This window comes from Platichthys flesus, chromosome 17 (genome assembly GCF_949316205.1).
Source record: "Platichthys flesus chromosome 17, fPlaFle2.1, whole genome shotgun sequence".
NCBI classification, from domain to species: Eukaryota; Metazoa; Chordata; class Actinopteri; order Pleuronectiformes; family Pleuronectidae; genus Platichthys; species Platichthys flesus.
Window position 1 is genome coordinate 15,096,141 of NC_084961.1, and position 16,644 is coordinate 15,112,784.

General features: G+C 41.5%; 2 protein-coding genes across 2 annotated transcripts; one reads left to right on the top strand and one right to left on the bottom strand.

The window, feature by feature from the left end:
• Positions 1-1,572: 1,572 nt before the first annotated feature.
• On the top strand, positions 1,573-5,519 carry irx4b (iroquois homeobox 4b). Its single transcript, XM_062410346.1, has 6 exons — positions 1,573-1,617; positions 1,988-2,176; positions 2,463-2,575; positions 2,861-3,017; positions 3,294-3,447; positions 3,543-5,519. The coding sequence occupies exons 1-6, from the start codon at positions 1,573-1,575 to the stop codon at positions 4,121-4,123; spliced, it is 1,239 nt and encodes a 412-aa protein (XP_062266330.1). The 3' UTR covers positions 4,124-5,519.
• A 4,829-nt stretch (positions 5,520-10,348) lies between these two features.
• ndufs6 (NADH:ubiquinone oxidoreductase subunit S6) lies at positions 10,349-12,705 on the bottom strand. The gene is made up of 4 exons (XM_062410574.1): positions 12,529-12,705; positions 12,168-12,221; positions 11,202-11,324; positions 10,349-10,484 (listed from the first exon to the last, which is right to left on the bottom strand). The coding sequence occupies exons 1-4, from the start codon at positions 12,670-12,672 to the stop codon at positions 10,416-10,418; spliced, it is 390 nt and encodes a 129-aa protein (XP_062266558.1). The 5' UTR covers positions 12,673-12,705; the 3' UTR covers positions 10,349-10,415.
• Between the last annotated feature and the right edge of the window lie 3,939 nt (positions 12,706-16,644).

Here is a 16,644-nt window from a genome sequence, read left to right on the forward strand (position 1 = left end):
ATGAGAAGTATAAAGATTTGCCTAAACGAAAACAGAGAAGTCTGGCTGCAAACCCTGAACTCTCTCTTCACAGTCCTGTGCTTCCTTTACTCTGCACATAATCCAGGCTCCAGTTACACCTGTCACCACAGTGTAATTGGAGAAACAAGTGTACGTCATTTCTGCAAGACATGGATGCAACCGGTGAAACACCGATTGTTGGATAATACAGAACAAGTGGGATGAACACATTTAAAGAGAGTTTAAATACATCTCCACAAACCATCACCACTAACTCCCCTTCTTCCTCCTGATAGTTTCCCTACAGTCCCCAACTCCTTTACCTCTGTAACACTTGCCCTTCTACCCTGTCCCTCCTCTTAACATCCCTACCTCTGCCATTTTCACTCAAACATTTTAACACCTCATGCTCCCTCCAACATTTCCCCCACACCACAATGTCACACTTGCCCAGGTCTCTGCCCTCCTTGACCCATAAAAGAAGAATACAAAAATCTAAAGGGGAAGAAATGGAAGTAATGTTTCCACTTGAGCTGGGCAGCTTAAGACTCTGTTATTAAAAACATGACAGGCCATTCAGTTGGTAAAGGTGCTTACTCAAGGGAATATGGGGGAGTGTTTATTCTTTGATTAATTTGCTCGGAGGAGACCTGAAATTTCCCCACTCATGAATATGTGGATGACAGGGAGATTTCTCTGTGGTGACAACTTATCTAAACTACAGGGCAAAACGATTATGCTAATATCAGGTTGTAGTCATCAATCATCTAGTGTCAATGTGGTGTCAACAGCATCACGTTCCTGATCCCCCCTTCTGGCCATAACAACTGTGTGTGTGTCCGTGTGTCTGTGTGTGCGTGCGTGTGCGTGCGTGCGTGCGTGTGTGTTTGTGTGTGCGTGCGTGCGTGTGTTGGTGTGCGAGTGTGAGGAGAATTGATCACATTCTCATATTCTCATTTCGCCTGGGGACTTTTTTGGCCGGGTGGGGTGAGCTTGCGCGCACTTGTGCGTGTGAGAGGTTGTTATATTGGATGTGAGGGACAGGTGTGTGTGTGTGTGTGTGTGCGCGCGCGCGTGCGTGTGCGTGTGCTGGTGGTGGTGGTGGGTAAATTAGGTGAGTTTCTTCATCTTGATATGAACACGCACACAACACATACAAACCAGGGTCCTGCGCTGACGTCAGAGAGACGCGCCTTAAAAGCCAAAGAGCGCATCATAGGGAGATGAACGGTTTGATCACACACATACACACACACCCATGCACACACAGTCGCTTTGGATTGTAACCTTAGCAGGGACACACACTGTAGAAGCTGCAGCAGCGACTTGAGTGGAGCGGAACCGGAGGGGGAGCCGAGAAGTTACTTTTTAAAGACTGTCCTTCGCCGTGCGTAAAATGAAAGTGGTGCGTAAATGTCCGCGCGTTCCCGTCTGGATTCGGTGGTAGATGATCAACTGAAAAACTCGCTCGGAACTAGTGACAGCGGTGAAAGTCTTCCTGTGCCACGGATGCTGTTGCATGTGGTCCCGGGTCTGCGCTCCTGCTCCTGCCTGTGAGATTTGATTTGAGCCATGGCTTACTCTCAGCTGGGATACCCCTACTCCACCACACCGCAGGTACTGTCAATATTTTACGCATGTTTACCGACATTTAAGTTAAGACTTGACTCGAGCCATGCTAATAGAGACGATAATTGTTTTCTTGGTATATTCTTAAAATATGACAATTCCGCCTCCAGACTATTTCCCGTGCGTCTCCTTGGCATTTAAAAAAAAACATGATGTCTTCCAAGATTTAACCTAAATGATCCAACTGACTTGTAAAGCAAATGATAACAGTGTCAACAAAAAGCAAACTCTAAAGAGGTAATTTTGCATTGGAATTTGTTGACTTTAGGTATATGTTTTAAATGTTTTGAATGTTGGCAAACTGGTCACTTCCCTCTCTGTGACGAATTGTGTTAATCGTGCAATTTTCTTGCCAAAGTTTCTGATGACTTCAAGCTCTCTGGCCGGTTGTCTGGAGCCGGGGACGCCTCCGTCTCACCCGGTGCTGCGCTCCCCCGGGCACCAGCTCAGCCCGAGCACCGGCATCGGAGTCTACAGCGGCCCTTACCCAAAGAGCCAAGGCTACTACAACACCTGCACCAGCGATGCCACAGCGCTTTATCCCAGAGTGAGTCTCACATTTCACTTTCCGTTCATTCATAAGACAATTTAGTATTTACTTAAATTCTTACACCAGAATCGTAATGAGGCATCAGGGAATCAGCGACCCCGTCATTCTTTAAGACTATATATTGTCTGAAACGATGTGGAAATGTTATTTGAAACAGGAAAACATTTTATTTAATAATTTCCAGATCTTTTCTAAAGGCACTCGAGTGTTCCTGTTGTAGGGATATTTCAGTGATTCTGATGAATTTTGTATTTATGTGAGTTATGTGCCAATTATTTTTCAGGGGCCACTGGATCCAAAAGACGGAGCTGCATCTGTGCATGTGGGGACATCTCAGACTCCTGCCTACTACCCCTATGAATACGCATTTGGACAATATTCTTATGACAGATATGGGTAAGTCTCGTCCTTATTTTCCATTTTAAAATCTTCATAGTAGAAGTCCTGCTAAGGAATGGGGACTTAGAGATGGAAAAAATAGTATCCTCTCTGGGATTCTGTGACTGGAACTGGAGGAGCTTTTACAGCAGTGGTTTTGTGTTTTCAATGGTATAGATTCTATCCTGTAAGACATCATTTATATATTATTTAATATATAGTTACTCATAAATGACAGGTTCACTCGCTCACTTCCGCTATGACAGAGCTGAATATAATGTGGAACTTTACAATTTGCCTCAGGTACTCCTGCTCTGATGGAGCTTCTCGTCGCAAAAATGCCACCCGAGAGACCACCAGCACCCTGAAAGCCTGGCTGCAGGAGCACCAGAAGAACCCCTACCCTACAAAGGGAGAGAAGATAATGCTCGCTATCATCACCAGGATGACTCTCACACAGGTGAATATGGGTCGCCTTTAGTATAAGTTTCAACTCTACCGCCCAATAACGAGTCCCAGTTTGATTTTCTTTCAATTACCTGCCCTTAACTTTCAACTGTTCTTTTTATTCTGTTTGCATAGAACATTTTAAACTTGACATTTTTTACTTCCTATATTCTCCTTTCCTTTCTCTTCCCTTCTTTTAGTCTGCCCTTCATAGCTGTTTAACTTCTTTCTTTTCACTATCCCAACGCTTTTATCTCTTTTTATGACCTCTGCTCCCTCTCTCCCTCAGGTGTCGACATGGTTTGCCAATGCACGCAGGAGGCTGAAGAAGGAGAACAAGGTGACGTGGTCACCGCGAGCTTGTAAAGGCTCTGATGATCGGGGCTGTGATGACGACAGTGATGAAGCTGAGAAGCCAGTTGAAGATGAAAAAGACCATCCTGGTAAGATACGGCTTCAATCAACCAGTCACTGTGTTTCTCCCATTTCAAGGTAGCATGCACAAACTTCGTATTCTTTGTATGATTGATTTTTGCAGATCAACAGTGTGCCGAGCTGCAGAGTGATCTCGAGGACTTCGACCTGCTGGAGTCTGATGCTTCCGACTGTGAACCGAAGCCACAATTCCTAACTGAGGACAATGAAAACCCAAACACAGATCTCCCACATGAGCACCTCACACACAACCCTGAAACCCTTCACAGAAAAGACAGATTGTCCCCGGACTGCCCCAGACTCACACCAGTCCAACACCAAAACGCCTCCTTCTTTCCGAACCCAGACCTCCGAGACACAGACGCCAAGCCGAAAATATGGTCCATCGCTCACACGGCGGTGTCTTTGGACGGCAGCTTGCAGCCAGAGTACCCTCCTTGTATGCTGTCGAATAACGGCTCCTCCTCTCCTGTGTATCCGTCAAGCATGGGGCTCACTAAGGCAGACAGGCAACAGGAATCACCAGTGGCCACGCTCAGAGAATGGGTGGACGGAGTATTCCATGGTCCCCCTTTCCAACAGCCCAAACCAGCTGAGGTGTGGAAAGGCTTTAATGATGCCGCGATAGACATCAGAATACCTGGACAATCCTTTGAACTTGTTAGGTCTACTTCATCTTTGTAGTCCAACCAACTCGTCAACAACGGAATATTTCAACGACTGCTGGACTCGAAGTCTATATTGTGTTGTTGTGACCAATTGACCATTTGCTGAGCACCACCCTTTTAGTCACTATAACTTTTGGAGATGCCGCTGTCAAATTTGTGAATGTTTTTAAATAGATTTTAAGACAGAGAGAGAGAATTTCAAACTCCTCATCCATCACATTGTCCATTAGTTTAGTTGAAAAACTCCAAGTCTGACTGACTTTTTAAAACTGCAAGTTGTAAACATGTCTTAAATATGCACTTGACGGCCACATAAGCCTACAGGACATTAAGCAAAAAGACTGAAGCGAAAGTCTAATGTCACAGGGAAAAGGTCGGTACCATCACCACTTATGATCAAATGTAAATGTAATGTTGCTGGAGTGTAAACAAAACCTGAATTGCTCCTGAAAGAGCAGGAGAGGGGGCGTTAAAGTTCGGATTGGTAAAATGAATGGGATGTCCTTTTTTTATTTATTGAAATAGAATGTCCTGATAGCCATTAATAAATTAAGTCGTCTGAAAAATGAAAAGAAAGAAAAGTCCTTGTCTGTGGCCCTCGCAGGGCAGTAATAAACACGACCAATCATTTCATCTGACTGAATGCCGGAGAGACATGAACCTCTGAACCAGAGACGATAGCCAAAAGTTAGCGAGTGAGTCACGAGTGCGTGTTCATATCTTTTGGTGGCTGAGCTTTAACAAGAGGGCTGATGGGACGTATTGGTTGCATATTTTTGAAGTGTTGCCTGCACCTGCTCGCTTTTCCTGTATTACCAACCTTAGCTTTAACGTTAGCATGATTGCAACCTGGACTGACTTCTAAACAATGAGAAAATGCTTCACCCTGGATTTGCTAGAAGTGAGTGGCTCTTTTGTTTGAACCCATGAATAAAAACAGTGAACGCTAGTCTGAAAATAATTAGCATAACTAAACTAATGCTACAGACGGTAGTATGTTACAAAGCTTTGCGTGCTGACTGTTGCAGATTAATCCAATTCTTACACCTTTGCAATTTTATTTCTTGTTTTTGGAAAGATAATTTCAACAACCTCCAAACTTGTGAGAAAACGAGCCAAGCTATGGACGCTCAGCTACAAATGGGAAAATTGCTGTTTGGCAAAAGGCTTTAAGCGAATGGTCAATAAACACAGTATGGTCCTTTTTGGACATTTTGATATGCCCTCTCTCGCTCTCTCTGTCTACTTGCATTGTTATGGACAAAACTTATGGACAAATGTGAGCAAACAACTGTGACCACATACACACACACATACACACACACTTCCCTGCGGCAAGGTTGTACGATTCACAAAAATTAAACAATATTGTACACATGCACAATTGCCTGCACATGCACTAAGTCACAAAAATAAATGGTGTATTCTGTCGCATGGCAAAGTTTTCTGTGTGTGCCCTTATGTCCGCTGTCCACTGTGCTGGAACCACTAATGTTATCAGTTTAAACGTTGTAAACCCTGCTCAGGGATAGTGGAATATACCCTTGCAGCTGTGTCTGTGTGTACGTGTGTCTGTGTGTGTGTATGTGTGTATGTGTGAGTTTTGAGGAAGTGAAAGGGGGGAAGTGGGTGGTATTCAGCCATGACTAATGGAAACACACAGAGGAGGGTACTGCTAAATTGTTAAATCGATGCCACTTCCACCTCGGCTCCAGATATAGCTGCAATCAGCGATGCGTCCCTTTTCATTAGGCGTCTTTTGACTGTCAACCTGGGACTGCAAGAAAATCCACTGTGTGCAAAATACTTCACGAAACCTCTTAAGTAATTTTAAGAAAGTGTTACATCTTTATCCACTTAGGTGATTTTCTGATACAAGCAATAAGATACGAAATAAACAGAAAAATAAGGCTGGGATCAGTTAGGCTGAATATTTTATATATAAATATAGAAAATAAGAGAAAATATGCCATCAGCTTCAATTATTAAAGAAATCTTCACAAATTTTCCCCACAACATTTAAACCCAACACTTTCTAAAACAAAGCACAACAAGAAACAGTGGGAAATATTTTTTTCACTCCCATCTTTCTCCTCCTGCTGTTTTTCGATTTAGGAACAGTGATAAAGTATTTATCAGAACAGAGGAGGGATCTGCCCAGGCTTTGTATGGAATTAACCATTTCGGATTAAATAATTCAGGATGAATTCAACCGAGAATTTCATTCTGTTTCTGCCTCATAAATAAGTAAGATTCAAGATGATAAATAATGACATCTGACTTCTTATTTCTGTAAAGTTTTCTTTCTCTTTGAGGTAGGCTGCAGAGATATTGTTTTGTCTTGTTTCAATTTGTTTTTCTATCGAAACCGGATGGAACAGATTTAATTGTGTTTCCTGTTTGATAATCTTTAGGTGATGACAAAGGTGTGGAGTTCTGGAGGATATAGAATGACGGGGAGTTAAGAGGTCGGATCAGGGCTGAGTGGAGTGTCCTCACCTTGAGTGGTTTGAGACATGACTGCAAACATACGTTTAAACACAGCACCTGAGTGCCAAACATTAAGTCTCTTTTTAATCAAATAATTAAAAAAAACTCCCAAGTTTACAAATACAATTATTTAAGCTTTTTACCCTTTTTCAAAGCCTTTCAAAATATTGCCATTTATTTTAAAAGATCACTCAAACGCAGGGGTAGCGTAGAATCATTTGATTCTTTTATTCCGTTCAATTTTCATTTGATCAATAATAATAAGTTGTTAATTTCTAAGCAAGGTTGATGTGCACTTCGGGGCAGCAGAGACAAGTCGTGACCAAAAATTATAAAAGTATTAATAAACTAAAAACTTGCAAATGTACACACCTAGTAGAAGTGAAACATGAAGCAATGTATAAATTCACAGTGGCTGAACCTTTTTGTTCTGTTTTGGTCTCTACCAACTTTAGAGAGAATTATCTGACTCTGAATCTGCTCAATGCTTGTGCTACTAGAGATACGTTTTATTTCTGTGTGCTGTTTGGTCATCTTGGTTGGATTTTACAGTATTTTTGCTGAAACAACCTCTTATTGTGATAAACACCATGAGATCTGACAGAAACCAATACAGGCGAGGTCTAAGTTGCACACCAGCAAAGAAGCTGCAGTCACTATGAGTAAAACCTCTCACATTATAAACTGCAACTTACTAATATAATATAACATATAAAATACTAAATACTAAAATGTACAACACATTTTTATATAATATATTCTAATGTGAAAATATTGATTATAGCAACTCTCAAGAGAATCCCTGAAATTGTTCTGCACAGAACAGCTTTTAAACTCATGTTGACAGAGAATTTAATTGACTAAACATTAACATTTTAAAGCTGCTATTCTAAAGTCCAATCATAGTCAAGCATTAAATAAATAACATTCAAGGTTTTCCAAATAATTCCTCACAGGGAAGGTGTGATGAGTAAAGTGTGTGAAGTTAAACAGTTTCACAGAAACAAAGGTAAAATTATAATGCCAAAATACTGTCAAAATAACAAAAGGGCTGATTCTGACTAGTTTGCTTTTTCTTTCTGTAGAAGATTTACTTTGGATCATCTCACCCCCTTTTGTCACATTGTCTATCTGCTCCACTGTAGCCACCGCTAACCTTCCCTTCCTCTTCCTTCCATCCCTTTCTCATTCCACATTCTCCACAACCCCCCCTCTTCACCCGGACCCTCAACTCGTCTCACCTCACCTCTGTCTGCTCTCCATACACCAGCTAGCCACTCAACAGTCGTCTGACACGCAGGCCTGCTCCCTGGGCCATATAATGTGATTAAGCCGCAGTGTGTTGCTATACAGGTCGGGGAATGTCGGACCCAATGTTTACTTGTCTGGCTCAGGGCATTGGGAGGTATTTGGCCCTTTTGTGTGTTATGGAAGAATGGACACAGATGATGACATAAAGGTGAGGAGGGGACAGTAATAACTCAAATTAATTTGTGATATTAGTAATTCTCAACCCTGCTACCCTGTTCCTGAATCCCTTCTACTTTTGAAATTTCAGTTGGAATGTCTGCACAGGAGGTATTGACAACTTCAAATTGGTCCCCTCTTCACTTTCTGTCTGACACCCATTTCCTTTCAACACCGTCTGTGTCGGTGTCGCATAGTCAAACACACTGACACACACACACACAAACACGCGCGCAATGGCATACTTATACACACAGCTCCAAGTCTCTTGCGTCTTGTCACACATACTTTGGTTTTCCGGGGCTATCAAAGTGCTGAGTGCAAACTCTCTCCTACAAAAACTGTCACATGTCGCCAGAGGTGTCTCGCTCCCTGTGGTAACCCCTCCAGAGCTCCTGGCACAAGAACAAGTCATTATTTCCATGGTAAAGGTCAGAAGCTCTGTCACCTGACTCTAAAGTGGCGCTGAGTGGAGTCGCCCCAAGACAATGACCAAAGGTCAGTTTTCTGTTTTGCCTCTCGTGCAGCGAGCGTGGATTTAAGGAGGACGGGCTGCTCCCAGATCTGCCTATGAGCCCCTTTTGGTCACAGTGGCTTCCAGACGTGGAGGTTCAGATAATTGGCTGCGGGGACCTTCATAATGAGCCTCGGGGTTTGTAATGTGACACATCTTAAAGGAGAAATATTTTAATAGGGCAATTACGGCGATGAGGAGGATGTTTTGTATGGAGTGAGTGATTGTTGTGGACCGGTGCTGTGTTAAAAAATTCAATGGCATTTAACTCCATTATCTACTGTATGGCTCAGCGGTGAGGAGATCTTCAATATGATTACTGTCTCATTTAAACTTATCTTAGTCTGATTGGTCTATACCAACGCTGCAGGTCATATTATGCTTGAGAGTTGTATTTGCTATTATCATTTAATATTATAGCGAAAGAACGAGGGTGTAGCCGTCGACTCTTGTGGTGAATTGACAGCTCAGGGTGGAATGAGGATAGAAAATATCAGAAAATTTGTTCAGTCCAGCTTTATAAACTGGATTTACTTGAAATAATATTAGAAAGCATTACATTATGCTGGGTGATGCCTTTAAGAACAGTGAATAATTAAAGAGAGCAGTTAAACCCAGCTCAAAAACACAGTGCTGTTTAATTCAGCACAATTCATATGCTCAGTTTCATCTGAAGATTTTGCCCGCGGCAATGCCTCCAACTCAATCAACCACCAACTCTGAACCGCTCCGACTTTACCAACCGCAAGACCCACCATCCGTCTCTCTGACACTGACCCGGCTCGCCTGCCTCGTTTTAACAATGGACCTCTCTCCCCTTCACTCATCCAAAGTGGTCCGACTATAGATGAGGTTAACTACAGCACAGGCCTCACTTCCACGAGTCACCAGGGCCAATTATATCAGCCTGACTAGTCTTCCCAACCGGAGCTCCATGGTGTGGAAAATGCAGTTCCACTGGCTGCATCACTGGGGACAGAACAGGCTAGTGCTGTCTGGAGCCGGAGCCAGGCGCGGGCCAATTTGGCATGCAGAGGTCTATGGAGAATAAGCCTGATGAAATATATATATGATCTTCTTCAAACATGTATTGTTCCGCGCTGCTGTGTCTTATCAGGCTGGCTCTCTCCTGACGTCTTCCCGGCAGAAGACATCAAGAGGCAGAGCGAGACTCAACAGCACGGTGTGTGTGTGTGTGTACGCGTGTGTGTGTGTGCAGGGGGGTGGGGTGCACAAGGAATGCTAAGGTTCCCTCAAGTGTTCTTTAAAGTAAACAGACTTATCTACTTATTGATGAGGGCACTGCAATCACAAGCAGTTATTCATGGAGGAAAATAAAGAAATCCTGCTCCTGCACACAACAATGGAGCAGATGACAGAGGTACACTGTGGCTTTAATTCGCTGGCTTTTTAATGGTTGAAATCATATCTAAGTTTTATAACCAATACTAAGCTTTGGTCTTGTCAGTGGGAAACAAAGTCAAAATCATGGCTGTTATTTCTGCACCAAGAAGCCTTTGACTATTTGTTTTGCCATTATCTTAACATTGTATATAGGACACTGCTGACCTCTGCCTGTCACTGTGGGAACTCCATCCAGCCAACCAACTACAACACACAGCTTGCCTAGAAGATGTCTACACTCTGTTAGTTGAACCTTTGACAAGAAACATTTTTAATGCATGTATTTGATGGTGAACATTATAGCCCTGTAATGTTGCAATGATGATTTCAACAGGCCTCATAATGAAGATCACACTTTTGATTAGACAGAGAAGATATAATTTATTAACCAATATGGCAATTTATACAGAGAAGCACAGACAGAGGTAATGTTTCAGTGATGGTGCTTCTGCTTGAACTGTAATCCACAATACCCACAAGTGCCCACTTTTGTGTCTTTATCCTGAAAAAAAGATTAAAGACAGTGATTACAATTGGAACCTTTGCATAACCTGTTGTTTGGATGACTACAGAAATACATATAGGACTATTCAAACAGTTGAGGACGCCAAATGAATGCAATTCATGGATTATATCTAAGTAAGTAAAATGACACGACTTATGATTACAAATAAAAGAGTTTCCCTTCAATAACTCGATCTAAGAGATTGCTTTTTCATCCTGTCTTTTTATCCCACTTTCTTTCAAATAGTGAGATAGGGTGTCAGCCTTAGGGGAGGTTTGCACTCTCCCAGCATTTTAGTTTCCCAATGTAGGCTCCTCAGTATGAATTCATTCATTTATTCAGAAAATGCATGTGTTAAAAAATGTAAATAGCCTGTATCTTGACATGATCCAAGAAAAGACAATTCACTTGATAACATTTCAACATTTCGAAGTCCCTGACATTTGTGGGGGGCTATGGGGTCATCAAATGGATCATGTCAAGATGATAGAGATGGACTTTCAATTTTAAATAAACCACATACACAATTAAAAATGTAATTTTGAGTAACAACAACTTGTGAACAGATGTTAACTACTCACACGATGGTGGTATGAACCCAAGTTGCTGGGTGGACCAACCACTTACAATATGCACATGCCTTTATGAATGGTCAAAATGCACTGGCTAAGTAAGCACTTAAGTATTTTTAGTATAGTGTGTGCAGGCCCTTACCAGGTTGATGTAGACTTTGGGATGTCCCAAAGCTCCACCGCCTCCATCACAGGACACAATTCTGGACTGGATGTCAGTCACAGGCTCCTCTGCCACCAACTTGATGGCAAAGTTCTTATTCACCTGGACACACACAATATGATTTCGAAGGTGTTACTTTTTACAATCAAATGTTTAACCTCCATAGACAAATGAAATGTCAAACTGAAGACCAATGAGTTTTCTTAGACTTTTGACTGCCCTTAAGTTATTAACTTGTTTTATGATTTTATTTCATTCATGTGTATCTCTTCAAATTTTTACTGAACATGACTTTTTTAACCTCTGGTTGATTTAAATGTATTTTACGAACTTGACCAGAGTGCCATCTATACATTGGCCCACGTATTGTTTCAAAATACGTGAAGTAGTAAACATTGAATGTTTTCACAATTAAAAAAAATAAAGCAACAGCAGGTGAAACTGTCTAGATAGCTAAAGCAGCTTTTACACAGTGCTTGACAAAGAGGAAAAATGATATACTTCAAATTCCTAAACCGAGGAAAACTAGGACAACTTCATTTAAAAGTTATGGCAAAAGAAAAGAATAGTAAGTAATACCTTACAAAAGTTAGTAACAGCACATTTTTATAGAGGATTTAAAGACAGACAGTGGAGTTCCTCTGGTGAATTATTCCAGAGGCTTTTTAACATGTGTACTGGTTTCATTGTGAGTTATCCACACATCATCCCGTTGAACTGTTATTCTACATCCAACAAACCTGGTATCAATAAACATTTCCATTGAGAATAGTTGCCACCTGTTGTTAGGTTATCTTAGTTTTTGTTGTGTTGCTTTTTTTCATTACAACTGTATCTGCTGATTATGAGTGCCTCCTGTTATTGGGCCTATATTGAAAGTCGGGGATCAACAGTCTCAATGAGGTTGTTTAATTAAAGTTAAAAAGCGATTGAGTTTCATGATACCTCTTTCTGTCTGCCAACGAATCTGGCTCTCCTGGGATCCTTCTCGTCAAACACCTGCGAGGAAAACACTTGTCATCACTTTGAGTTAATCACATACACATCACATTTAGCTCCTGACTTGTGGTTAACAGGATGAACCAGGGAACTTAAGCATTAACTGTCCTTTCTAGCAGATGTATACACTGATCCTCCCTGAACACTGTGGACTGTTGTGATCATTTGTTGAGAGTCACACTAATGATGTTGGAGGAATGAACTGACGTGCTAACCCTGCTAGCCACACAGACGCTAGGCTAATGCTGGCTAGCACCAGGCCACCCGGATGGACCAATAGTAGAGAAATGGCGTCTTTAACCTTTACCTGGCCGGTGTGAGTGATGGCCTCCCCGGTGCTGGATACCTCTACACTGTACCTGCAAGCAGGCACAGCACTGAGCCTCACGGCTGGAGCTAGCACCTTCGCATTTCTACTGAAGGACAGAACTCTGACCACTGCGGCAGCCATGTTTACACCAGCCAGTATTTCACTGCAGTAAAGTGAGCCGTCATCTGAGAAGCCAGCCGCCACCGGATTTTTTTTGCGCGTCTACTTGTGGCTTTACGGTAAAATAGCTTGGTTGGCTGAAACGGCCTAAAATTACTACAAATACAACTTTATTTTTATTTTTTTTATTTTTCAAACCTTCATGGCGTATCTGCTCATGTAGCTTATCATGTATTTTTACTGCAAATTAAAGGGCAAGTCTATAAAAAAATCAACAATGTGAACATAATGTAACTATATTTGGATGCTGATTAAAAATATTCCTTGAGAGGTTATAAGCTACTTTAAGTGGATTCCTGTTCATGGTGTCTCTGACTATGCTGATATATATTTTTGTGTACTTTTACTGCAGAATTACTGAGAAAATCAAAGGGCAAATCTGTGAAAGTGGCCCAATGCATTCCTAATGTGACCATATTTGGAAGCTTATTAAAAATATTCATTGAGAGGTTATAAGCTATTTCAAGTGGATTCCTGTTCATGGTGTCTCTGACTATGCTGACATATAGTTTTGTGTACTTTTACTGCAGAATTACTGAGAAAATTAAAGGGCAAATCTGTGAAAGTGGCCCAATGGATTCATAATGTTGCCATATTTGGAAGCTTATTAAAAATATTCCTTGAGAGGTTATAAGCTACTTTAAGTGGATTCCTGTTCATGGTGTCTCTGACTATGCTGACATATATTTTTGTGTACTTTTACTGCAGAATTACTGAGAAAATTAAAGGGCAAATCTGTGAAAGTGGCCCAATGGATTCATAATGTTGCCATATTTGGAAGCTTATTAAACAAATTCATCGAGAGGTTATAAGCTATTTCAAGTCGATTCCTGTTCATGGTGTCTCTGACTATGCTGACATATATTTTTGTGTACTTTTACTGCAGAATTACTGAGAAAATCAAAGGGCAAATCTGTGAAAGTGGCCCAATGCATTCCTAATGTGACCATATTTGGAAGCTTATTAAAAATATTCCTTGAGAGGTTATAAGCTACTTTAAGTGGATTCCTGTTCATGGTGTCTCTGACTATGCTGACATGTATTTTTGTGTACTTTTACTGCAGAATTACTGAGAAAATCAAAGGGCAAATCTGTGAAAGTGGCCCAATGGATTCATAATGTTGCCATATTTGGAAGCTGATTAAAAATATTCCTTGAGAGGTTATAAGCTACTTTAAGTGGATTCCTGTTCATGGTGTCTCTGACTATGCTGACATGTATTTTTGTGTACTTTTACTGCAGAATTACTGAGAAAATCAAAGGGCAAATCTGTGAAAGTGGCCCAATGGATTCATAATGTTGCCATATTTGGAAGCTGATTAAAAATATTCCTTGAGAGGTTATAAGCTACTTTAAGTGGATTCCTGTTCATGGTGTCTCTGACTATGCTGACATGTATTTTTGTGTACTTTTACTGCAGAATTACTGAGAAAATCAAAGGGCAAATCTGTGAAAGTGGCCCAATGGATTCATAATGTTGCCATATTTGGAAGCTTATTAAAAATATTCCTTGAGAGGTTATAAGCTACTTTGAGTGGATTCCTGTTCATGCTGTCTCTGACTATGCTGACAGATATTTGTGTGTACTTTTACTGCAGAATTACTGAGAAAATCAAAGGGCAAATCTGTGAAAGTGGCCCAATGGATTCATAATGTTGCCATATTTGGAAGCTTATTAAAAATATTCCTTGAGAGGTTATAAGCTACTTTAAGTGGATTCCTGTTCATGCTTTCTCTGACTATGCTGACATATATTTTTGTGTACTTTTACTGCAGAACTACTGAGAAAATTAAAGGGCAAATTTGTGAAAGTGGCCCAATGGATTCATAATATTGCCATATTTGGAAGCTGATTAAAAATATTCCTTGAGAGGTTATAAGCTACTTTAAGTGGATTCCTGTTCATGGTGTCTCTGACTATGCTGACATGTATTTTTGTGTACTTTTACTGCAGAATTACTGAGAAAATCAAAGGGCAAATCTGTGAAAGTGGCCCAATGGATTCATAATGTTGCCATATTTGGAAGCTTATTCAAAATATTCCTTGAGAGGTTATAAGCTACTTTAAGTGGATTCCTGTTCATGCTGTCTCTGACTATGCTGACACCAATTTTTGGGTACTTTTACTGTAGAATAACTGAGAAAATTAAAGGGCAAATCTGGGAAGTGGCCCAATGCATTCATAATGTTACCATATTTGGAAGCTTATAAAAAATATTTCTGAGAGGTTATAAGTGACATTGAGTGGATTCCTGTTCATGGTGTCTCTCACTAGTGGCCCAATGCATTCATATTTGGATGAATTTTTAAGATATTCCTTAACAGGTTATGAGTATTTCCAGTGGATTCCTGTTCATAGAGCCTCTGACTATGCAATGTCCACATTAAAATTTAGAAGAAACCTCCTGTTTTCAGACTCATTCCACTTCAACATGATAGTAGACCATCTCTGAGTGTCAGTGACATTATATCAGTAAAGACTGAACTAAATTTTCAAAATGACTCCCCTTTAAACTGAAGAGGGATTTAGTTTTAAATGTATGATTCTCCGTTTTGATGGACTGGGACAGATAGGACCGCCTTCTTTGCCAGTGGAACCTCCTCTCCGGGCTCCAGGGAGAGTTCTTCGCTCTGATTTTTCTAACTACACGTCGGCATGGCGGAGAGCCTATGGATAGCCATTGGCTGAGATTGGTCAGCATTTTGACCCGCTGGGTGTCACTTTATTTCATTTAGTCATTCTCTTCATATTTAGATATCAGTTACAATATCTGTCCAGTCAGTCTCTGTTGGGGGTCCTTCGTCACCTTTCTGCTCTGCTCACTACCTGCACTCTACTTCACTGTGACACTTTTGCACATCGATGATTCAAACATGGGGCAACCAATAGTCCACTCCTCTTCAGAGTCACCTTCTAATGAATCAGAGTTTGCAGACTCCAGTTGTGGCCCGCTAACAGTCGGACACAAATCACTGACTGTAAAGGAAATGTCCCGGCTAAATATCGCAGCTTGTTCGGAATGACTTTCAGGATGGCACGCATCCCATGGCTCTCTAACTTCATCTGGCATATGCTGGGGGCTGGATGTAGCTCTAGGCAGCTGAATTTGTCCTGACTGACGGGAGATGTTTGCTCTTTTATGAAACATTGAGAAGTAACCGTCATCATCCTCATCTGATACATTCAGATACAGTTTTGTCGTTAGCCCCCTTCGTCCATCCTCCTCCTGTTCATTCAGTGAAGGATGACTTCTCGTTCCCTGTGGTGCGTATAGACACCGTTCTGGTCCCTGTTTTCTCCACGGTGCGGTTCACGGGGATATCAAAGGTGAGCGGAACCTCGTCCATGTTGGTGATGTGCTCTGGCCGGATCTTCTTTTCAGTGATCTTGTTTTTGCAGTATGCGCGGAAAGTGGCCGGCTTTTCTTGGTAATCTTTTGGCAGTTGCTGCATGATGCATGTAATGCATGAATATGATTTTGCTTCGGAAGGCACGGTTCTTCTTTTTGTACCACGGAAGAAAGTGGTCAGTCAGAAACTCTACGTACTTAGCTGAGGTCATTTTCACACCGTCAGGGACCCTGAAGGGGCCTACCAGCTCTCTCCCCATGATTCTGGCCCAAAACATGACTCTGCCACCTCCTTGTTGACGTCTCAGCCTTGTTGGGACATGGTGGACATTCATCAACCATCCTCTACTCCATCCATCAGGACCCTAAAGGGTTGCAAAGCACTCATCTGTAAACAAAACTGTTTGGAAGTTAGTCTTCATGTAGTCCTGAGCCCACTGCAACCTTTTTTGCTTGTGAGCTTGGATTAGGGGTGGCCGAATAACAGGTTTAAGGACACTTGCAAACCTCTTGAGCATCCTACATCTTGAAGTTCGCGAGACTCCAGAGGCACCAGCGGCTTCAACCACCTGTTTGCTGCTAT

Bases quoted from the DNA above. Each gene is read 5' to 3' on its own strand.
- irx4b (XM_062410346.1), top strand. From the start codon at position 1,573: ATGGCTTACTCTCAGCTGGGATACCCCTACTCCACCACACCGCAG. The intron at 3,018-3,293 runs GTGAATATGGGT...TCTCTCCCTCAG, and splicing joins CCAGGATGACTCTCACACAG to GTGTCGACATGGTTTGCCAA. The intron at 3,448-3,542 runs GTAAGATACGGC...TGATTTTTGCAG, and splicing joins AGATGAAAAAGACCATCCTG to ATCAACAGTGTGCCGAGCTG.
- ndufs6 (XM_062410574.1), bottom strand. From the start codon at position 12,672: ATGGCTGCCGCAGTGGTCAGAGTTCTGTCCTTCAGTAGAAATGCGAAG. The intron at 12,222-12,528 runs GTAAAGGTTAAA...TTTTCCTCGCAG, and splicing joins CCATCACTCACACCGGCCAG to GTGTTTGACGAGAAGGATCC. The intron at 11,325-12,167 runs GTATCATGAAAC...GTGTGTGTCCAG, and splicing joins TCGTTGGCAGACAGAAAGAG to GTGAATAAGAACTTTGCCAT.